The sequence below is a fragment of the Oncorhynchus mykiss genome, chromosome 15, assembly GCF_013265735.2.
Source record: "Oncorhynchus mykiss isolate Arlee chromosome 15, USDA_OmykA_1.1, whole genome shotgun sequence".
Lineage (NCBI taxonomy): Eukaryota > Metazoa > Chordata > Actinopteri > Salmoniformes > Salmonidae > Oncorhynchus > Oncorhynchus mykiss.
Genome location: NC_048579.1, coordinates 23,565,066 through 23,590,103, shown reverse-complemented (window position 1 = coordinate 23,590,103; position 25,038 = coordinate 23,565,066). Strand labels below are relative to the sequence as shown.

At 45.3% G+C, this 25,038-nt stretch overlaps 1 protein-coding gene across 2 annotated transcripts in view; it reads right to left on the bottom strand.

Moving 5' to 3' along the window:
- The window catches only part of prex2 (phosphatidylinositol-3,4,5-trisphosphate-dependent Rac exchange factor 2), a 200,733-nt gene that overhangs the window by 68,737 nt on the left and 106,958 nt on the right, over nt 1–25,038 (bottom strand). For both annotated transcript variants that reach the window (XM_036944101.1, XM_036944100.1), the window contains exons 24-29: nt 23,520–23,742; nt 23,162–23,369; nt 9,578–9,760; nt 8,861–8,955; nt 6,981–7,063; nt 520–610 (exon numbers count right to left, since the gene is read on the bottom strand). In XM_036944101.1, the coding sequence (XP_036799996.1) occupies nt 520–610; nt 6,981–7,063; nt 8,861–8,955; nt 9,578–9,760; nt 23,162–23,369; nt 23,520–23,742 (883 nt within the window). The remainder of the gene's footprint in view (nt 1–519; nt 611–6,980; nt 7,064–8,860; nt 8,956–9,577; nt 9,761–23,161; nt 23,370–23,519; nt 23,743–25,038) is intronic.

Genomic DNA, 25,038 nt, shown 5'->3' with positions numbered 1-25,038 from the left:
AGGGAGGGAGGGAGGGAGGGAGGGAGGGAGGGAGGGAGGGAGGGATACTGGGTCTGGAGTCTCTCCAATGTTATCTTACTTCTCCAAGCTCTAATAAGCACAGCTACACCCCAGCTAAAAACACTACAAAAACACTACAAAACCATACAAAAACAGCCCTTACAGGAAAAGGGAGGAGAAAAATATATATATATACCACCATGCCAGAGAAAGGGATGCATGTGGAGAGGGAGGGGATGGAATGGAGGGAGGAGAAGAAAGGATGGAGTTTTTCCTCCCATTGAAAGGCAAACATCCCCAGAATGTTCTTTTTTTCCTTCTGTATTTCTTCCGTCGACCAAACCCATCTGGTTACAGGAGGCTAGGGTCGGGCCTGTTTGGTTCTAGGCTAAGTATTGACAGTATGACCCAGCTGTATGTAAGAGACAACCCTCCGTCTTTACCGGGCAGTCCTCGTCAAAAGTAGTGCACTACAAAGTCAATAAGGTGCACACTGAAAGACAACCCCTCCGTCTTTACCTTGTAGTCCTCGTCCAGGTGTGAAACACTTGGTCTGTTCAAAGGCCTTGGCCACCACCGCTCCCTTTAGCAGACTGGTGATGGACTCCACCTGAAGAGAAACAGAGAGACAGACGAAGAGAGAGAGACAAAGACACAGTGAGACAGAGACAGAAACATACACTACTGATGAGATGTGTTCTGTTGGCAGGGGGTTGGGGGTGTGTGCTTGTGTATCGGTAATGGTGCTGCTCCAGTTCTGTCTTCATGATTTTAGGCAGTTCAATTCATGGAATCAAATGTAATTACAGTGAAAAGTGAAAAGTTTGGACACACCTACTCATTCAAGGGTTTTTCAGATTTTTTAAAACATTTCTACATTGTGGAATAAGAGTGAAGACGTCAAAACTAGCAAATAACACATTTGGAATCATGTAGTAAGCAAAAAAAGTGTTAAACAAATCCAAATATAATTTAGATTCTTCAAAGTAGGCACCCTTTGCCTTTCCTTCTTAACGCGTTTGAGCCAATCAGTTGTGTTGTGACAAGGTAGGAGTGGTATACAGAAGATAGCCCTATTTTGGTTACTACATGGCTCCATATGTGTTATTTCATAGTTTTGACGTCGTCACTAGTATTCGACAATGCAGAAAATAGTAAAAATAAAGAAAAACCCTGGTGTCCAAACCTTTGACTTGTAATGGATGTACGTCAAAGTTAGAAATGTTGTGTTCACTGAATGGCGTGCCAGAACTGTCGAGAATGTATGACGTTATTGTGCGGGTCCAGTCGGTCTGAGGTTGTTATGCTTGTTTAGTCTGTGTTTTTCATGTATTACTATTCCACCTCCTGTGAAATGGCTGGCTGGGTGCATTTACTTCTATGTTCCATAATTGAAAGCTTGAATCAGGGGAACTTAGTAGATAGTGTAGGATAGACATACACAAATCAAAATGACACCTGACCTTACCATGCCTCTCCTTTATCTGCTGATGCACGTGAACCTGACAATAGAAATACCGTAGCGGCAGGTAGCCTAGTGGTTAGAGCGTTGGGCCAGTAACCGAAAGGTTGCTAGATCGAATCCCTGAGCTGACAAGGTAAAAACCCAGCCCCTGAACAAGGCAGTTCCCACTGTTCCTAGGCCGTCATTGTAAATAAGAATTTGTTCTTAACTGACTTGCCAATTGAAATAAAGGTTAAATAAAGATTAAATAAATAAATATATCAAAGGGAAAAACTGGTTTAGCACAACAGGAAGGAGAGGCATGTTATCATTTCATTTTGCTGAAATGAAACTGAAGTGAAAAGACATCATCCGACCCGGAGACAAACTCTCACCTGCTCTTAAGAAATCTCTGGGCACACAACAACGCTGTCTCCTGAGGGTCTCTTATTAATTAGAGAACAGAAGAGTCAACACCAGAACACATAGGTGAGGAGACAGAAAGATTTACCTGGACAAAATCTCCATGGTTGGAGCTTGGTATCAAAAAGGACTGGTGTCACTATGGCATATTTTTTAACTGTACAATAATTCCCCTTCCCCTTGAATTGAATATGTAAACCTGTTTGACAACTTTAGACTCTTTCCAGCTATTTCTTACTTTTTCCATTGAAAAACTATATCCCAAGTATAACTCCAGTAATGTACACGCTTAACCCTAAAAGCGCCAAAAAGGAACACATTCTGAATTTAGTTTTTAATCCTTACGAAATTTCAGGACGTTATCAAGCAAGTAGTTACCAACATTTTTAAATACATGATTTCTGTGTTAATATGGAGGAATAAACTATTATTTTGTTGTCTACTAAACTGAAAATGTGGAGTCAAAAGTGAACTTTGCGATAGTCTACCAAATTTGGCACTAGAGATAGATGCATGTACACTGAAAATATATAGGTATGGAGCCACTCCAGATTTGACCCATGGAAGGCATGGCAGCCACTAGAACAAATATATATTTAACTTCCAGTCAATGTCTCTTTACCAAGTTGAGAGTCTCATCTTTCAGGTCCAAATGGCACCGAGTTTATAGCTCATAGAATAAAACATTTAGAGCTAAAAGTCTGATGGCACCAGCGCCCATATTGCCTACAGATTATCCCCCATATCAGTGGCCATTTTAGGCCATACAGCTATCACAGATGAGCTCAATCGCCAATTTCTCAGTATCACAGAAACACAACATTTTGAATGAATAACAGACTAATGTTCCTAACTAGTGACTACGGATAAAATGTACTTAAAAAAATCTGTTCAAAATGTGAAAACCATACAAAAACATTTTGAAACATCAAATTTAAGGATAAATGTGTGATTAAAAAAAAATACATGCATATGACTGTGTCTCTTTGCAATCAATACCAAATTGCGATAAAAAATTACCCCCGTTGGCACATTTATGCCAAAAATATGTTGTCACTTTTAGGGTAAAGCAACAAAGAAAAAAAGTTATTTTTTTGTGTAACCACAGCTCCCCCCCCCCCCCCCCCCCAAAAAAAAAAACATAATCGGGACACCTGCACCACCTATTGAAATGTTCCTTCTGTTAGGTAAATCACATGATAAATGAGGTGCTTTAGGAGGCTTGAGGGGCTCTTCAATGCTGAATATGTCAATTCATACAGTTTTATTGACATTCGGCTAATGCCATGTTTCATGGTCTCCGTCTAGATATGGCCACCTGCAGCAGTATCCTGTCAGAAGAGCAGTTTGTTTGTGTGCTCTATATGTCTGGATGTGTTCACAAAGCCTGTCTATTACATGTGGACACAACTTCTGCAAGTCTTGCATCAGCGGATACTGCGATAGCACTGGACTGTGCCAGTGTCCACTCCGTAAAACAGATTTTGGTCAGAGACCAGATCTCTTTCATTTCTGAGATGACTGCTCAGTTCAGGCAGGCAGTTCAAGTAAAAGCTGCTGAGCCGGGAGAAGTGCCCTGTGACGTCTGCACTGGGACGAAGCTCAAGGCTCTGAAATCCTGCCCGGTGTGTCTGACCTCTTACCGCGAAACTCACCTGCAGCCTGCATCAGGTAGCCGCAGCCTTAAAGAGACACAAGCTGATCGACCCCCATGCAGAACCTGGAAGACAGGATGTGCAAGAAGCAAGACAGACTCCTTGGAGCTGTTCTGTAGGACTGACCAGATGTGTGTGTGCCAGTTCTACACCGAGGCAGACCACAAGAGTCACCACATTGTCCCTCTAGAGGAAGAGTATGGGGAGAGGAAGGAGGAAGACGGAGGCACAGGTGCAGCAGATGATCCAGGAGCGACAACAGAAGGTTCAGGAGATTAATGAGTCCATAGAGCTCAGCAAGAGAGACGCGGAGAGAGAGAGAGAGAGAGAGAGAGAGAGAGAGAGATAGGAGACAGCGTGCGGATGCAGCTCTTCACTGATCTGATGGATCTCATTAAGGGAAGTCAGGTCCAGCTCATTGAGGTGATTGAGGGGAAGCAGACTGCAGCAGAGAGGCAGGGTAAATGGTCCATTAAAGAGCTGGAGCAGGAAATCACTGTGCTACTGACGGGAAGCACTGAGCTGAAGCAGCCGTCGTGCACCGAGGACTGGTCTAAGATCAGTGTCTATAGCCAGGTGTGTGAGGGAGAGATTAAGAGAGCTGTGTCTCAGAGAGAGCAGATGGAGAAAGACTGTGTCCCAGCTGCAGGAGAAACCGATGAGAGAACTGTAAGACGTAGTGTGATGCTGAGCTGAAGGGTAGGTAGCCGTATGAAGTGGACCCTAGACCCTAACACAGCACATCCCAATCTTACCATCTCTAAGGATGGTAAACCATTGGAGCATGGAAGCAAACTAAAGGAATGTTTATGACTACCCAGGGAGGTTTGGTAGTGCTACTTGTGTCCTTGGCAAAGAGGGCTTCTCCTCAGGGAGATTCTATTATAAGGTGCTAGTCAGGAATAAGACGGCGTGACCAGAGAGTCCCTCGGCAGGATGGGTAAAGCTCCATTTAGCCGGGAAAATGGAGTCTGGACTGTGGGGCTGAGGTCTAGAAATGAGTACCAGGCTATCTCAAGCTCAATTGTCCGCCTCTCTCTAAGTAAGAAGCCCCAGAAGGTGGGGGTGTTGGTGGATTATGGGGGGGTCAGGTCTCCTTTTATGATGCAGCGGGGACAGGTCTCCTGGCTTACAAGTGAGGACATATCTCCTTGTCATATCTACTCTTTCACTGGCTGCACCCTCACTGTGAAACTCTAACCATACTTCTGCCCCTGTTATAAAAAGGCTGAAAACGCAGACCTGCTGGTCATTTCTTCTGTCACAGTCTGGGACAACTTTAACCTCCCAGTCAGATGATCGTTGTTCGATGATCATGGAGATTCCAGAATTAAATGAAATGTCATGAAATTGTTTTCTTTGTTTGTGCAAGAGGAAACTGCCCTGAAACACTGTACTGCACTTCCAGATACTGCACTTCCAGATACTGCACTTCTAGATACTGCACTTATACACTTGGAGAAATGTTTGGAGCTACGGCACAAGGTCTGGGAAGAATTTTGGATTCTCTCAGAAATTTCCAAAGGGGGAGAAACATTTTTCACGGGGAGGGTCAGACAACCTCTTCGGACAGACAACTGTCCCTACAAATCACGAGTTTGGGTAGGCGGGGCTTAAAATGCGGGCGGGAATTGAGCTCATGTTTTATCTAGGGCAATAAGTGGATACAGCAGTGATGTCTCCGGTGACGCCGACTCGTCCGTTCTACCCCAACTGACGCCGGAACTTCTACAGAGGTGTTAAGCCAGAAACACAGGAACATCGTGGGAGGCAACAAGTCTGTCTAGAGAGACTACATTTGTCCTGTGCTGGACATACAGTCTTTGTATTGGAGATGGGAGGAGAAAATACTATTTGGGTTGGGGGAAGGGGGTCTTTTGATGTATCCGATATGTCTGATGATCTCTATAATATATTCAATATGCTGGATCTCTGTGTCACTTTTTAAATTCTATTTTTTTAACCCCCTTTTTCTCCCCAATTTCCTGGTATCCAACTGTTAGTAATTACTATCTTGTCTCATCGCTACAACTCCCGTACGGGCTCGGGAGAGACGAAGGTTGAAAGTCATGCGTCCTCCGAAACACAACCCAACCAAGCCGCCCTGCTTCTTAACACAGCGCACCTCCAGCCCGGAAGCCGGCAGCACCAATGTGTCGGAGGAAACACCGTGCACCTGGCGACCTGGTTAGCGTGCACTGCGCCCGGCCCGCCACAGGAGTCACTGGTGCGCGATGAGACAAGGATATCCCTACCGGCCAAACCCTCCCTAACCCGGACAACGCTAGGCCAATTGTGCGTCGCCCCACGGACCTCCCGGTCGCGATCCCAGAGTCTCTGGTGGCATAGCATGCGCTGCGATGCAGTGCCCTAGACCACTGCGCCACTCGGGAGGCCTCAGTGTCACTCTTATGAGGAATATAAAAATACAACAACTAGAAATATCTCAAAGATGAAAACTACGATCTTCTTTTCTACGGTGTGCACTTCAGTGATAAGGGAAGTGTGTGTGTTTGGGTAATCACTGTGTCCATAATTAAATTCCATTGCATGAATTTAACTGCCGTCAAATCTTGAAGAACTGGAACAGCTCTGCCGCTAATACACAAACACGCACCCCCTAACCCCTGCTAACAGATCACATCTCATCTGTCATGTATAAACAAAGCCCGGGAAGCTGGCCTACAATAAAACAAACGAGGCAGGAAAGGAAAGGAGCGGAAAGTGCCGAGGCAGCAGCGGACCCCATTCTGTACGTTTACTGCCCATGGATGGAGACAGAAACGTTCAACGGGCTCTTTCAACCCAGTGGAAATGTCTCCCAGGAGTGTTTGTGCGTGGTGGGGAGAGTGTGTGTCAAAGGGGCCATGCTATCATACTCCCCAGAGTGTGAGAGAGGTTAGGGGTCAAGGTTAGGCTACCCTGATGTTTGTAGACCAGTGGTTGGGTGGGCCGGCCCGCCAGACATGTGATAGTAAATCAACAGAGGTGATAGGTCAGAAGGAAAAAACCTAAATATCCCAGGAAACCACAAACATGAAATCTAAGAAACCAAAACAACATCTCATACCCATATGGATTTCTAGGAAGTCAGGAAAGGAGGACGTAGCCTTAGCAACGGCAGATTCATTTGATTTACGAAATCTAATTCCAGTAGGCAACAAGTGGGGCTGATGTCAAACAGTACAATTAACCTGTGTCCCAAAAGGAAACATATTCCCTCTATAGCGTACTACTTATGACCATGATCCATAGGGAATAGGGTGCAATTTGGGAGGCAATGTATTATTGTATTGTACTATACGACATTGTCCAAAGTCCACTGATATTATTTACTTCACAATTTGAAATGTTACACCTCTCCCTTGTGTCCATAATCTGTAGTAGCAATGAGTCTTAACAGTACCACCGCCATGGGACGATGCCCACTGGGATTTGTTATAGGGCTCAGTTCCCACCTGGCTGAAGAGATGCTCCAGAAAGCTGTGTAGTTTCTTCTGCTTATCATGAGATATCCATACACTGGCAGGCATCTCGTCTCCTATAGGACAATATTCATAAACATCAGTCAGCATTAGACGCAGACACACACACAGACACACACACACACACACACACACACACACAGACACAGACACAGACACACACACAGACACACACGCAGACACACACGCAGACACACACGCAGACACACACGCAGACACACATGCAGACACACACACGCAGACACACACACGCAGCCCTGTGTCCAGTCCAATCGCCTGTCTGTGTCCATCTGTCTGTCAGATCTCGGTCACAGCTGTAAAGATCCTGCCAAAACCACCTCCATGCTAAATTCATAGCCATTATATGCTAATTGCTAAGTGAGGGCCTGTAAACCACAATGACAGTGTGTGTGTGTGTATGTGTGTGTGTGTGTGTGTGTGTGTGTGTGTGTGTGTGTGTGTGTGTGTGTGTGTGTGTGTGTGTGTGTGTGTGTGTGTGTGTGTGTGTGTGTGTGTGATAGCTCTCTGGCAGACAGCAGACAGATACAGAGATCGATATTTGACTTTTTTCCCTTACAGAAAAAACAAATGATTTCACATGTGGAAAATCACATGAATTCACACACAATTTCACATGTGTTTTTGGAACACTTCATGTGTTTTTTTTTGTAAGGGTTGACACAGCTGTGGGTTGACCCAGCCAAACGCCTGCCATACCCAATCATACTAATCCACAGGCTTTCCGTTCACATGGGTTGCATCCCAAATGGCACCCTATTCCCTATATAGTGCACTACTTTCGACCAGGGACCATGCGGCTCTGGTCAAAAGTAGTGCACTATGTATAGAATATGGTGCCAATTGTTACATGCATTAGATTCAAAGCCATAATCATGTAGCCAGGTCATAATCAAGTCCTGTCAGTCAGATGTGTGTTATTATACCTTGTGGTTGAATAGGGAAAATGGAACAAGTATCGTGCGGTCTAAAGTAGGCCTTGAACTTGTGTCCTGTATAGTAAATAGTACGTATCATGTGTGGCGTTATTGTATAGGACTACTGTGGACAGAGGGAAGAAAAGGACGTGTGTTCTGTTCTGTTCATTGAGCTGGGTTCAAATTTGGTTGAAGTTCATTTCAAGCTTGTTCTTTTGTTGACATGATTATGGAAGATGAAGTTGGGTGCAAATACCCAAAAGGGCCACTAGACAAATTACAGAAATCCTTGAAAGTTAACAAAATTCTGTTAGTTTACTGGTAAACTTTGAAAGTTTCCAGTAATATACCCTCGATGTGCAACCCTAATCCTGAATGGTGTTACTACTGTGGACAGACAGGTGAGGCATTTGCAGTATACTTTGGTCATTTATAACATTACAACTACTTCCACGGTAAATCATTCACGTGTGTTATGTAATTTATATCTGTGGTGTGTGTGTGTGTGTGTGTGTGTGGGGGGGGGGGGGGGGGGGGGGGGTTGACTTGGATTACAGGGTTCTGCTAACTGGAGTCTGTGTGTATGTGACTGCATGTACTAGTTACCTGAGTCCATCTCATCAAAGTGTGTGTGTGTGTGTGTGTGTGTGTGTGTGTAGTGGTTACCTGAGTCCATCTCATCAAAGTGTGTGTGTGTGTGTAGTGGTTACCTGAGTCCATCTCATCAAAGTGTGTGTGTGAAGTGGTTACCTAAGTCCATCTCATCAAAGTGTGTGTGTGTGTGTGTGTGTAGTGGTTACCCGAGTCCATCTCATCAAAGTGTGTGTGTGTGTGTATGTGTGTGTGTGTGTGTGTGTGTGTGTGTAGTGGTTACCTGAGTCCATCTCATCAAAGTGTGTGTGTGTGTGTAGTGGTTACCTGAGTCCATCTCATCACTGTGAACATAGGAGCTGCAGTGGCTGCTACAGATACTGGTGAAGGAAGCTATGGAGTTCCTGTTGCTGTTACAGTCACTGAAGAGAGACACAGAGAAAAACATGTTCCAGCAGCCCGTAGAAACACTATTACTGCCCTCTAATACTAAAAACTGGTTACTGTCAATCTTTCTGGCGTCATCCCAAATGGCACCCTATACCCTATGGACCTTGGTTAAAAGTAGAGAATACTTTGTGTTATGATATAGGGGGGAAGGTTAGGGTTAGGACATAGACAAACACACTATGCATGTGACACTACCACACTCCATTCCCCCAGAGGGCAGCAGCAACCTTGTCCAAGTGCTGAGCCTGCTTAATAAGCACGTCGGGTGCTGCCCATTAAGGTGATCAGTCAGAGGGCCAGTTTGGAGAGCCGTAAGGCTGCTGGTGGGTTTGGTGGCCATGAGGTATTTCGTTAGTTCGGGCTGTTTGTAGTTGCCTTTTGTATACATTTATTTTGGAGACACCATCTGAACGGAGAGGTCAAGACAAAGAGGTCAAGAAGGATCTAGACCTTCCTAACAGGTGCCATTTGGGATGCAGCCTTTATGTTGCTGTTAGTCACAAAAACAACAGAGGGAGAAATGTTATTCACCAACAGGCTAATTGGCTACCAACTATATTCTCTCGCTCCATCCCTCCCTCTCTTGGTCATTACCTGTAGGAGTCTCTGTTGCTGATGGTGTCGTGTCCTGAGTCCTCCTGTTCGTCTCCGGCAACGTTGAAACACACCTTCTTTCCGTTCTTCTCTCCTCCTCGCTCTCCTTCGCTCTCCGCTGAGATGTAACTCTCTGGGGTCTTCATGTCTGAGGCAGGGGGGAGGGTGATGGAGGAGAGGAGGCTGGGAGAGAGAGAGAGAGAGAGAGAAGAGGGAAAGAGAGAGAGACCAGAGAGAGAAAATGCAGGTTATTGAAAGTAGCCACACTCTACAGCCTTCCTGTAGCAGTCAAAAATAACCATCACCAACTAACCAGGCAGGAGAGCATGACGACGAACAAGGCTTCACTCCTCCAACCTTAACATCCTCTCAAAAGTGCAATGTCAAGTTGACTTTACACCGAAAACATGCCTCGTGGTGAAAGAACACAGCGTTTAACATCATCAAGATGTGTGTGTTTGCGTGTGTGTGTGTATGTGTAATTGCGTATGTTAAGACATGTGAGCGAGTGAATGTGTCCGCACTTGCATGTGTGTGGAGGCCTATCATCGAATGTGTGTGCGTGCGCATGCATCACTCACACACCCACTGACAGTGAGAGCCAAACAAAGCTCCAACCTGTTTGTGCTAGTCTTCCTCACAACAACGCCAGCAGGCCAGAGGTCCTCCAAATATGAATAACTTCAAACATGCACAGCCAGCTGCGTCAACAGCCTAAACTCAACACACACCAGCCCCTCAACTCAGCCTCTCGCTCTGCATGCCTGGGTTCTATCAGGGGCTTTGTGGAGGAAGAGGATCAGAGCGCGATTGTGCGTCCCAAATGGCACCCTGTTCCCTACATAGTAGTACACGATCGGGAATATTGTGCCATTTAGCATGCAGACCAGGATATTTTCACAGAACTGCAGCAACACATGGAGTCATTTAGAGCCATATTTCCAATAAATGCCAGGCTTGGACTTCCTGACTGGCCTATATACAGAAAAACACTAACACGCCATGTCTGTTTGCATTTCAGACTAATTCCATTCATGTCCGTCACTGCGTATATTTTCCGTTGTGTCACGTTTCAGGCTTTACTTGAGACTGTTTCATTTTGGCGGAGTTAACAGACTGCCCTCATGTCCTCTCACACCTCACATCACATGATAGATGATACAGGCTCTATCATTTCAAAAGTCCTGTCGTTTTCCCCTTTAATCCATCCCGACATCTATCCATTCAGAGAAGAAGCAACGGAGACCTGCCATCATTAAATCCCACTCCAGATGCCACAACAATGCCCCTCTAGAATGCAGTGGCATTCCATTGCCATGGAGAAGGTTCCAGGCCCCGTGATTGGCTGGTAGTATATAAGGAAGTGTAAGCAGCTTAGGGCTTGTGTGCAGGGCATCAGAGGGAGCAGGGAGAAATGCAGTATTCAGACCCCTTCACGTTTTCCACATTTTGCGACAGCCTTATTCTAATATGGATACTTTTTCCCCCTACTACACACAATAATTCATAATGACAAAGCAAAAACCTCTTTTCTCCTTCACATTTATGAAACTATGAAAAAAATTAAAACAGAAATACATTATTTACATAAGTATTCAGAACCTTTGCCAAGAGTCTCGAAAATGAGCTCAGGTGCATCCCGTTTCCATTGACCATCCCGGAGGTGTTTATACATCTTGATTGGCGTCCAGCTGTGGTAAATTCAATTGATTGGACATGATTTGGAAAGGCACACACCTATCTATATAAGGTCCCACAGTAGACAGTGCATGTCAGAGCAAAAACAAAGCCATGTCCATAGAGCTCAGAGACATTATTGTGTCGAGGCACAGATATGGCGAATGTTATCAAAACAATTCTGCAGCACTAGAGGTTCCCAAGAACACAGTGGCCTCCATCATTCTTAACTGGAAGAAGTTAGGAACCCCCAACTCTTCCTAGAGCTGGCCGCCCGGCCAAACTGAGCAATCGGGGGAGAAGGGCCTTGGTCAGGGAGTTGACCAAGAACCCGAGCTCCAGAGTTCCTTTGTGGAGATGGGAAAAGCTTCCAGAATGACCACCATCTCTGCAGCACTCCACCAATCAGGCCTTTATGGTAAAGTAGCCAGACGGAAGCCACTCCTCAGTAAAAGGCACATGACAGTCTGTTTGGAGTTTGCCAAAAGGCACCTAAAGGACTCTCAGACCATGAGAAACAAGATGCCAAGTGTCACGTCCGGAGGAAACCAGGCGCCACTCATCACCTGGCCAATACCATCCTGACAGTGAAGCATGGTGGTGGCAGCATCATTCTGTGGGGATGTTTTTCAGTGGCAGGGACTGGAAGAATAGTGAGGATCGAGGGAAAGATTAACAGAGCAAAGAACAGAGAGATCCTTGATGAAAACCGGCTCAAGAGCTCAGACTAGTGTGAATGTTCACCTTCCAACAGGACAACAACCCTAAGAACACAGCCAAGACAACACAGGCTTTGGGACAAGTCTCTGAATGTCCTTGAGTGTTCCAGCCAGAGCTCGGACTTGATCAAACATCTCTGGAGAGACCTGAAAATCACTGTGTAGCGACGTTCCCCATCAAACCAAACAGAGCTTGAGAGGATCTGCAGAGAAGAATGGGAGCATTGGGGCATTGTCATGCTGAAAAAGGGCCTTCCCCAAACTGTTGCCACAAAGTTGGAAGCACAGAAATGTCTAGAATGTCATTGTAAGCTGTAGTGTTAACATTTCCCTTCACCGGAATTAAGGGGCCTAGCCCGAACAATGAAAAACTGCCCCAGACTATTATTCCTCTTCCACCAAACATTACAGTTGGCACTATGCCTTCGAGCAGGTAGCGTTCTCCTGGCATCCACGAAACCCAGATTTGTCCATTGGACTGCCAGATAGTGATGCATGATTCATCACCACAGGGAAAGCGTTTCAAGTGCTCAAATCAAGTAACATGTTATTGGTCACATACACATGCTTAGCAGATGTTATTGCAGGTGTAGCGAAATGCTTGTGTTTCTAGTGCCAACAGTGCAGTAATATCTTTCACAACATACACAAATCTAAGTAAAGGAAAGGAATTAAATATATACATATTTGGACGAGCAATGTCAGAACGGCATAGACTAAGACACGGTAGAAAATAATAGAATACAGTATATACACGAGATGAGTAATGGAAAATATTTTAACTTTAAATTATTAGTGTCTAGTGTTCGAATTTATTAAAGTGGCCAGTGATTTCAAGTCTATGTATATAGGCAGCAGCCTCTAATGTGCTAATGATGGCTATTTAACAGTCTGATGGCCTTGAGATAGAAGCTGTTTTCAGTTTCTCGGTCCCAGCTTGTTTGCCCCCAGTGATGCGTTGGGATGGAGGCACCACCCCAATGGAGAGCCCTACAGTTGCGGGCGGTGCAGTTGCCGTACCAGGCAGTGATACAGCCCGACAGGATGCTCTCAATTGTGCATCTGTAAAGGTTTGTGAGGGTTTCTTTCTTCAGCCTCCTGAGGTTGAAGAGGTGCTGTTGCGCCTTCTTCACCACACATTGTCTGTGTGGGTGGACCATTTCAGTTTGTCAGTGATGTGTATGCCGAGGACCTTGAAAATGTCCACCTTCTCAACTGCGTTCCAGTCAATGTGGATAGGGTGTTGCTCCCTCTGCTGTTTCCTGAAGTCCACCATCATCTCCTTTCTTTTGTTGACGTTGAGTAAGAGGTTATTTTCCTGGCACCACACTCTCGGAGCCCTCACCTCCTCCCTGTAGGCTGTCTCATCATTGTTGGCAAACTTGATGATTGAGTGCGTGGCCACGCACTCAAGGGTGAACAGTACAGGAGGGGGCTGAGCACGGACCATTGTGGGGTCCCAGTGTTGAGGATCAGCGAAGCGGAGGTGTTGTTTCCTACCTTCACCACCGGACGGCGGCCTGTCAGGAAGTCCAGGACCCAGTTGCACATGGCGGGGTTCAGACCCAGGGCCTCGAGCTTAATGATGAGCTTGGAGGGTACTATGGTGTTGAATGCTGAGCTGTAGTCAATGAACAGCATTCATACATAGGTATTCCTCTTGTACAGATAGGATAGGGCAGTGTGCAGTGTGATGATGATTGCATCATCTGTGGATCTATTGGGGCGGTAAGCAAATTGAAGTGGGTCTAGGGTGTCGGGTAAGGTAGAGGTGATATGATCATTGACTAGTCTCTCAAAGCACTTCATGATGACAGAAGTGAGTGCTACGGGGCAATAGTCATTTAGTTCAGTTACCTTTGCTTTCTTGGGTACAGGAACAAGGGTGGACATCTTGAAGCATGTGGGGACAGCAGACTTGGATAGGGAGAGATTGGATATGTCCGTAAACACACTAGCCAGCTGGTCTGTGCATGCTCTGAGGATGCTGCTAGGTATGCCGTCTGGACCGGCAGCCTTTCAAAGGTTAACACTCTTAAATGTCTTACTCACATCGGCCACGAAGAAGAAGAGCCCACAGTCCTTGGTAGCGGGCCGCGCCGGTGGCACTGTGTTATCCTCAAAGCGGGCAAAGAAGTTGTTTAGCTTGTCCGAAAGCAAGACGTTGGTGTCCGTGACGTGGCTGGTTTTCCTTTTTACAGTGCCTTGCGAAAGTATTCGGCCCCCTTGAACTTTGCGACTTTTTGCCACATTTCAGGCTTCAAACATAAAGATATAAAACTGTATTTTTTTGTGAAGAATCAACAACAAGTGGGACACAATCATGAAGTGGAACGACATTTATTGGATATTTCAAACTTTTTTAACAAATCAAAAACTGAAAAATTGGGCGTGCAAAATTATTCAGCCCCTTTACTTTCAGTGCAGCAAACTCTCTCCAGAAGTTCAGTGAGGATCTCTGAATGATCCAATGTTGACCTAAATGACTAATGATGATAAATACAATCCACCTGTGTGTAATCAAGTCTCCGTATAAATGCACCTGCACTGTGATAGTCTCAGAGGTCCGTTAAAAGCGCAGAGAGCATCATGAAGAACAAGGAACACACCAGGCAGGTCCGAGATACAGTTGTGAAGAAGTTTAAAGCCGGATTTGGATACAAAAAGATTTCCCAAGCTTTAAACATCCCAAGGAGCACTGTGCAAGCGATAATATTGAAATGGAAGGAGTATCAGACCACTGCAAATCTACCAAGACCTGGCCGTACCTCTAAACTTTCAGCTCATACAAGGAGAAGACTGATCAGAGATGCAGCCAAGAGGCCCATGATCACTCTGGATGAACTGCAGAGATCTACAGCTGAGGTGGGAGACTCTGTCCATAGGACAACAATCAGTCGTATATTGCACAAATCTGGCCTTTATGGAAGAGTGGCAAGAAGAAAGCCATTTCTTAAAGATATCCATAAAAAGTGTTGTTTAAAGTTTGCCACAAGCCACCTGGGAGACACACCAAACATGTGGAAGAAGGTGCTCTGGTCAGACAAAACCAAAATTGAACTTTTTGGTAATAATGCAAAACGTTATGTTTGGCGTAAAAGCAACACAGCTGAACACACCATCCCCACTGTCAAACATGGTGGTGGCAGCATCATGGTTTGGGCCTGCTTTTCTTCAGCAGGGACAGGGAGGATGGTTAAAATTGATGGGAAGATGGATGGAGCCAAATACAGGACCATTCTGGAAGAAAACCTGATGGAGTCTGCAAAAGACCTGAGACTGGGACGGAGATTTGTCTTCCAACAAGACAATGATCCAAAACATATAGCAAAATCTACAATGGAATGGTTCAAAAATAAACATATCCAGGTGTTAGAATGGCGAAGTCAAAGTCCAGACCTGAATCCAATCGAGAATCTGTGGAAAGAACTGAAAACTGCTGTTCACAAATGCTCTCCATCCAACCTCACTGAGCTCGAGCTGTTTTGCAAGGAGGAATGGGAAACAATTTCAGTCTCTCGATGTGCAAAACTGATAGAGACATACCCCAAGCGACTTACAGCTGTAATCGCAGCAAAAGGTGGCGCTACAAAGTATTAACTTAAGGGGGCTGAATAATTTTGCACGCCCAATTTTTCAGTTTTTGATTTGTTAAAAAAGTTTGAAATATCCAATAAATGTCGTTCCACTTCATGATTGTGTCCCACTTGTTGTTGATTCTTCACAAAAAAATACAGTTTTATATCTTTATGTTTGAAGCCTGAAATGTGGCAAAAGGTCGCAAAGTTCAAGGGGGCCGAATACTTTCGCAAGGCACTGTAAGTCTGTGATTGTCTGTAGACCCTGCCACATACATATAGTGTCTGAGCCATTGAATTGCGACTGCACTTTGTCTCTATACTGACGTTTTGCCTGTTTGATTGCCTTACAAAGGGGAATGACTACACTGTTTGTATTCTGCCATATTCCCAGTCACCTTGCCATGATTAAATGCAGTGGTTCGCTCTCTCAGTTTTCCACAAATGCTGCCATCTATCCAAGGTTGCTGGTTTGGGTAGGTTTTAATAGTACAGTGGGTACAACATCTCCTATACACTTCCTGATAAACTCAGTCACCGTATCAGTATATTCGTCAATGCTATTCTTAGAGGCTACCCGGAACATATCCCAGTCCGTGTGATCAAAACAATCTTGAAGTGTGGATTCCGATTGGTCAGATCAGCATTGAATAGTTCTTAGCACAGGTATTTCCTGTGAGTTTCTGCCTATAGGAAGCGAGGAGCAAAACGGAGTCACGATCAGATTTTCTGAAGGGGTGCATGGGAGGGCCTTGTAGGCATCCCAGAAGTTGAAGTAGCAGTGGTCAAGTGTTTTAGAACTTCGGCAGCCAAAATTTCTACAATTTTCTTTGTAAAAATCCCCAGATAAAATAAATGAGTCCTGTGGTTTCCAGTTTGCATTAAGTCCAGTGATGTTCTTTGAGGGCTGTGACTATAACCCAAAATTATTTTATTGGAGACGATACAGTCAGCATTTAATTGTGAGGTATTCTAGGTTGGTTGAACAAAAGGACTTGAGATCCTGCATGTTATCACAATCGCACCATGAGTCAATAATCATGAAACATACACCCCTGCCCTTCTTCCCGGAGAGATATTTATTCCTGTCTGTGCGATGAACGGAGAACCCAGCTGGCTGGACGGACTCTGACAGTAAATCCTGAGAGAGTCATGTTTCCGTTAAACAGAGTATGTTACAATCCCTGATGTCTCTCTGGAAAGAAATCCTCGCCCTAAGCTCGTCAACTTTATTATCCATAGACAGGACATTAGCGAGTAATATACTTGGAAGCGGTGGGTGGTGTGCGTGCCTCCTAAGTCGAACTAGAAGACCACTCCGAGTACCTCTCCTCCGCCGGCAGTGTTTTGGGTCGGCCTCTGGATTCAGTTCAATTGCCCTGGGGGTGCACACCAGGGCAACAAAGGATCTGATTTGGGAATGTTGTATTTCTGGTCGTAATGCTGGTAGTGCTGGTGAGTTACTGCCGCTCTGATATCCAATAGTCCTTTTCAGCTGGGCTAATAAAAAAATTCTGGGCTAATAATGTAAGAAATATTACATAAAAAAAACAAAATACAGGAACATTTCCTAAGAGCGAGAAGCCCTCCCTGTCGGCGTCATTTTCCATTTTTTTGCTCCAGAATTGAATAGCGGCGAGCTTTACACAACTCCAGCGGACGCTTTGCATTAAGCATGGTGATCTTAGGATTGTGTGTGGCTGCTCTGCAACGGAAACCCATTTCATGAAGCTCCTGACGAACAGTTCTTGTGCTGACGTTGCTTCCAGAGGCAGTTTGGAACTTGGTAGTGAGTGTTGCAACCGAGGACAAATGATCTTTAAGCGCTATGCGCTTCAGCACTTGCCGATTCCATTCTGTGAGCTAGTGTAGCTTACCACTTTGAAGCTGAGCCGTTGTTGCTCCTAGACGTTTCCAGTTCACAATAACAGCACTTGCAGTTGACTGAGGCAGCTCTAGCAGGGCAGAAAGTTGACAAATGTACTTGTTGGAAAGGTGGCATGTTTAAAGTCAATAAATTATTCAGTAAGGCCACTGTACTGCCAATGTTCGTCTATGGAGATTGCATGGCTGTGTGCTCAATTTTATACACCTGTCAACAACGGGTGTGGCTGAAATAACTGAATCCATTACTTTGCAGCGGTGTCCACATACGTTTGTATGCATAGTGTATCAAGTTTCATGCAGATCGGTCATTTGCTGCTTAAACCACTAATAACAATGACAGGACCACAACACTGGGTCAGGGGCGGGATCGAGAGAGAGAGAGAGAGAGAGAGAGAGAAACAGAGGGAGAAACAGAGAGAGGAAACAGAAGGGAGAGAAGGAAAGATGCAAAAAGAGAGCGAGAGCGACCAACTCTCAGAGCTCTCCCCTAAGTCTGTCCTGAATAGCTTTATATACATACACCTTTAATCAAGCCCCTTGACAAGCTCTATCGGCTCAATAGGCATCAATCACCCTCACAAGATCGATAAGAGCATCTGCATTACAAAGCCTTTACCTCAGTCAGGTTCTTAACAGTGCATCAGCATGGTTTAATCAGAGAGGAAGTGAACATGTTAGAGTGGACAGATGTGAAGTATTGGAGCTGACTGGACTGGAGAGGTGGGATGCGTCCCAAATGGCACTCTATTCAATATACAGTGCCAGTCAAAAGTTTGGAAACACCTACTCATTCAAGGGTTTTTCTTTATTTTTTACTATTTTCTACATTGAAGAATACTAGTCAAGGTTATCTGATGCAGCACTCCATCACTATCCTTCTTGGTCTGAAGGTGTGTTGGGTCATTGTCCTGTTGAAAAACAAATGATAGTCCCACTAAGTGCAAACCAGATGGGATGGCGTATCGTTGCAGAATGCTGTGGTAGCCATGCTGATTAAGTGTGCTTTGAATTCTAAATAAATTACTGACCGTGTCACGAGCCAAGCACCCCCACACAATAACACCTCCTCCTACATGCTTCACGGTGGGAACCACACATTCAGAGATCATCTGTTCACCTACTCTGCATATCACAAAGACCCGGCTGTTGGAACCAAAAATCTTAAATTTGGACTCAGACTTAAGGACAGATTTCCACCGGTCTAATGTCCATTGCTCGTGTTTCTTATCCCAAATAAGTGTCTTCTTCTTATTGGTGTCCTTTAGTAGTGGTTTCTTTGAAAGAATTCGACCATGAAGGCCTGATTCATGCAGTCTCCTCTGAATAGTTGATGTTGAGATGTGTCTGTTACTTGAACTCTGTGGAGCAATTATTTGGGCTGCAATTTGAGGTGCAGTTATTTTAATGAACTTATTCTCTGCAGCAGAGGTAACTCTGGGTTTTCCCAGTCAGGTTCATCATAGCGCTTGATGGTTTGTGCGACTGCACTTGAAGAAACTTTCAAAGTTCTTGAGATGTTCCGGATTGACTGACCTTCATGCCTTAAAGTAATGATGGACTGTCATTTCTCTTTGCTTATCTGAGCTGTTCTTGCCATAATAAAGACTTGGTATTTTACCAAATAGGGCTATCTTCTGTTTACCACCTCTACCTTGTCACAACACCTGTGAATGGCTCAAACGCATTAAGGAAAGAATTTCCACTAATTAACAAGGCACACCTGTTAATTGAAATGCATTCCAGGTGACTACCTCATGAAGCATTTTACAAATGTTTGCATTTTTGACATCAGAGTATTTTGTGTAGATCGTTGACAAGAAAATGACACAAGAAAATGTGTAAAAAGTCAAGGTGTGTGAATACTTGATGAAGGCACTGTGTTGGGCCTTCGTTTTACTTGGATGACTGTAGTCAACCTCATGAAGCTGGTTGAGAGAATGCCAAGAGTGTGCAAAGCTGACATCAAGGCAAAGGGTGGCTACTTTGAAGAATCTCAAATATACAGTAAAACATATTTGGATCTGTTTAACACTTTTCTGGCACTACATGACTCCATATGTGTTATTTCATAGATTTGATGTCTTCACTATTATTCCACAATGTAGAAAATACTAAAAAATCAAAACCATTGAATGAGTAGGTGTGTCAAAAGTTCACTGGTACTGTATAGAGCACTACTTTTGACCCAGTCCTATTGGTTGACCCAGCCCTATTGGTTGACCCAGCCCTATTGGTTGACCCAGCCCTATTGGTTTACTCAGCCCTATTGGTTGACCCAGCCCTATTGGTTGACCCAGCCCTATTGGCCCTGGTCCAAATCAGTGTACTGTATATAAGGAACAGGGTGCCATTTGAGACAGACTTTGTTAGCGTTCGAATCTCTGGGATGAGAAATGGATGGACGTTTACCTGGTAGACGCAGGCGGGAGAGGAGGAGAGGCGGGGGGATAGGGGGACATAAGTTAGGAAGAGAAAAGGTTGGAAGAGAGAGAACTGGGGCAGAAGAGAAAATAAACAACGGTGAAAATTACTAGGAGAGGAGGACTTGACGTGATGCAGGACGTGGGGAGAAGAGAGGAGAAGCGGTAGAGATATAAACCACGTCATCAGGCACGTCCTCGGACAGCTTGTGGGACTCCATGTTCGGTGTCCTGATGCAAAAGGTCAAAGGTTGTGGTGCTTCTAAACGGTCAACGCCAAGGAACCACCGCCAAGAAGTTGTGCAACTAATAATCCTTCCATGTCCGCTCTCTCTTTTCCCATTACTGAAACATCCCCATTCCCTCCAGTGAGGTTGGAAGTTGGAAATCCGTCTCCACTTTGGAGGGGGAAGGAAGGAAATGCTGATTGTGAAATAAAAGTAGCCTTTGTTCCAAATGTGAAAGCTTCAATTCATCAATACATGGTTACAGCACAAAAGACCGGAGACAAGGTCAGTCACACACCACACAGAGACAGAGACACAAGGTCAGTCACACACCACACAGAGACAGAGAGACAAGGTCAGTCACACACCACACAGAGACAGAGACACAAGGTCAGTCACACACCACACAGAGACAGAGACACAAGGTCAGTCACACACACCACACAGAGACAGAGAGACAAGGTCAGTCACACACACCACACAGAGACAGAGAGACAAGGTCAGTCACACACCACACAGAGACAGAGAGACAAGGTCAGTCACACACCACACAGAGACAGAGAGACAAGGTCATTCACACACCACACAGAGACAGAGACACAAGGTCAGTCACACACCACACAGAGGCAGAGAGACAAGGTCAGTCACACACACCACACAGAGACAGAGAGACAAGGTCAGTAACACACCACACAGAGACAGAGAGACAAGGTCAGTCACACACACCACACAGAGACAGAGAGACAAGGTCAGTCACACACACCACACAGAGACAGAGAGACAAGGTCAGTCACACACACCACACAGAGACAGAGAGACAAGGTCAGTCACACACACCACACAGAGACAGAGAGACAAGGTCAGTCACACACCACACAGAGATAGAGAGACAAGGTCAGTAACACACCACACAGAGACAGAGAGACAAGGTCAGTCACACACCACACAGCCACTTACACACACAGAGACAGAGAGACAAGGTCAGTCACACACCACACAGAGAGAGAGACAAGGTCAGTCACACACACCACACAGAGACAGAGAGACAAGGTCAGTCACACACCACACAGAGACAGAGAGACAAGGTCAGTCACACACACCACACAGAGACAGAGAGACAAGGTCAGTCACACACACACCACACAGAGACAGAGAGACAAGGTCAGTCACACACACCACACAGAGACAGAGAGACAAGGTCAGTCACACACCACACAGAGACAGAGAGACAAGGTCAGTCACACACCACACAGAGACAGAGAGACAAGGTCAGTCACACACCACACAGAGAGAGAGACAAGGTCAGTCACACACCACACAGAGTTAGAGAAACAAGGTCAGTCACACACCACACAGCCACTTACACACACAGATACAGAGACAGAGAGAGACAGAGACAGAGAGACGGAGAGAGAGAGCGAGAGAGCCACACACACACACACACACAATTTCCCTCAGATTACACAGACCCACAAAAAATTCCAAAACAAATCCAATTTCGATAAACTCACATATCTATTGGGCGAAATACCACAGTGTGCAATCACAGCAGCAAGATTTGTGATCTGAAGAACAAACACCATTGTAAATACAACCTATAGTCATGTTGATTTATTTTCCATTTTGAACCTTAACTATTTGCATATCGTTACAACACTGTATATAGACATAATATGACATTTGAAATGTCTTTATTCTTTTGGAACTTTTGTGATTGTAATGTTTACTGTAAAAAAATATAAAAAAATAACAAGGGACAGAGAGAATGGACGAGGGACAGAGAGAATGGACGAGGGACAGAGAGAATGGACGAGGGACAGAGAGAATGGACGAGGGACAGAGAGAATGGACGAGGGACAGAGAGAATGGACGAGGGACAGAGAGAATGGACGAGGGACAGAGAGAATGGACGAGGGACAGAGAGAATGGACGAGGGACAGAGAGAATGGACGAGGGACAGAGAGAATGGACGAGGGACAGAGAGAATGGACGAGGGACAGAGAGAATGGACGAGGGACAGAGAGAATGGACGAGGGACAGAGAGAATGGACGAGGGACAGAGAGAATGGACGAGGGACAGAGAGAAGAAGAGGGTTAGAACGAAAGAGAGTGCAAGAGAAAACTTTTAAATCAGGGCCCTTCAAAATGGACCCTCCCTCTCTGCCTGGTTTAAGAGGGCCCGGGAGCTCATTTTGCTGTGCTGCTCCTGAGAGGCCCTATCAGAGATCAGAGGACCGATCAATAGTCTCTGTAATCCACTGGCTAACACTGACACACCCAGAACCATAGAGGTCACAGCAAATGAGTCTACCTTGTCTACCTTTAAGGAATGTCTCAGTGCGTCACAATGTGTGCATACACTAATTAGCATTGACAGAAGCATGTCATTAACATCCGTGCTGATAAGCATATGTGCGTGTGTGTGTGTGTGTGTGTGTGTGTGTGTGTGTGTGTGTGTGTGTTGTTCCTGTCAGATGTCAGTGTTTCACATTTTCTCCCTGTGACTCTGAACCTCCAAACAATGACACCATCAACAGCACTGGAACCAGCATGGCCAGCAAGGAAACACACGCACCGCTCGCACTGAAGTAACAACGTGAGTGAGAATGACCAAGTCTCCTCTCACTCACTAGAGACCACTATATCACACACAATGGCCTTCTAAAACTACTGCTCACTTTATGAGGCTCACATGTATCCGGAGGACCAGTTTATACTAGTGTGTGTGTGTGTGTGTGTGTGTGTGTGTGTGTGTGTGAGTGTGAATGTGTGTGTGTTTATAGTAGGGGAAACGGCGTCAGCGGAAGCAGTCGCCGGTCTTTACAAATCACACCATTTCCTCTGCTTATACCAAAATCTATTTTCTCCCCAGCCGGTTTCACCGTCCAAGCAGTGCATATTAAAATGGAAATCAAACCAATAGTCTCAGACAAATAAACACATTCTTCCACTCCTGAAGTGACAAACAAAATACTTCTGAGTAAGGCTGTGTGTGAGCGCACCATGCGCGCGTACGTGCAAGGCAGGTGTGTGTGTGCCTGCACATATCTGTGTACGTGTGTGTTGCCAGACTCACTCGTGTATCTGTGAGGCGTGGCCCTCCATCTCTTTCACCAGCGTGGTCAGCTTGCCTAGTAGTTTCTGGTAGGAGTCCAAGACCAGCAGGTCATCCTCCCGGAGCAGGAAGCGGAGGCCGTGACCCTCCGTACGACCCAGACTGTGACCTGACGGAGCTGCCATACTGGTGATGGTGTGTTGTACGTACACCATGGGGTTCAGCTTACCTGGGAGACGGTCAGAATTAAACGCAGCACTACAATGGACATTGGCATCCTAGCAAGATGACAAGAAATTCAGTTGCTGGCCTCTTCTCTAACCTTCTCTAACCCTCCAGGGTTAGGGTCAGAGGTCAGGGCTTAGTGCCATGCTCTCACCTTGTTCGGCGTTACGACCTCCTCTCTCCAGGGTGGAACTCTTCCTGTTGTCCAGCTGCACTCCGAAGGCGCTGCCCAGAGAGGTGGTGGTTTTGGGGTAGGACACCTCCATCACGTTCACATGGCAGTTGGTGGGGCAGAAGTCGCTGCTGTGGAGCGGGAACACCTTGGTTTTGGCCTGCTTGAAGGTGGGCCACGCCCTGTTCTTCAACACCCGCGAGAACTGGAGGGAGGAGAGAGAGAGATGGTGGGAGTTAAGCATTTCTACAATGCTTTAGTGATGCTCTCTTTAGGATTGCAAAATTACACCAAGTTGATCAAAATTCCCAAGTTTCCCAGAAATCCCTGTTTGGGGATTCGTTATGTCCTGCTTATTCCCTCCTGATTCCAGGAATCTTACAACCGGGATTTCTGTAAGACCTTAGAATTTGGGGAAAGCTACTTGAATCCGAGCTCTTTCGGTCTCTGGATGCAGACTAAGCAGTAACACGCTGGTCAGAATACCCCTGTCAGAATCATTTACATTCCCCTCTGCAACCCTTCGATTTATGTTAAATATTTCAGCCATTAGCCAATCATCAAAGTCTGGACACAGGAAACAGAATGTGCCTAACAAACAACCAGTCTGTGTTTATGTGGAGTATTTACAAGTCTGAGCAACTCTGAACCTGAAACACATCACCTATCAACACACTCATTCATAAGTAAAACTATGTTTAATGCTGGGTTGGGTGATTTCACTGAAACCAGAGAATTATTGCACACAGTCTGACGAAGTACAGGTAACATTAAACAGCTCTTCTCCTTTACTGAGACGTTCTATGGAGGGGTACAGATTCAAGAAGCTCGACCTCCTTCCTCGGTATAATTTCATCTCAGTAGCATGCTTGTGTATCTGTTGCCGAGGTGTTTTTCCCATTCAAATCCAATCAAATTGTATTTGTCACATACACATGGTTGGCAGATGTTTAATGCGAGTGTAGCGAAATGCTTCTAGTTCCAACAATGCAGTAATAACCAACATTCACATCACGTCCATGCAGAACTAACAAACACCGGACAAATAGAGAGATCCATCAAAGCGTACTGTGGTTTGGCAGTTTCCATTGAAACCAGAAGAAGAAATGTCTTCTGTCAGATACATTACCCTGGACAATATAAATACTATACTGTTTAAATGAATATATAGGTCCCCTGGGCTGCACGGTAAATCTCATACACAACCATGGAAAACAGGAACATAAATCTGCACGCCACCAAAACTCTCTACTGTAAGCCATGCTCCCCTGGTCTGCGTACTAACTAAGTGACTGATCGCATCTCTGTGTGTTAATATGCTAGGTGCCTGCGAGGTATGCTCAGCATGCTAAAAACATTTTTTTGTGAAACCTCTGTCGTAGGCCCTACGTAAACATTCACACACACATCTCTCTACGTAAACATTCACACACACACATCTCTCTACGTAAACATTCACACACACACATCTCTCTACGTAAACATTCACACACACACATCT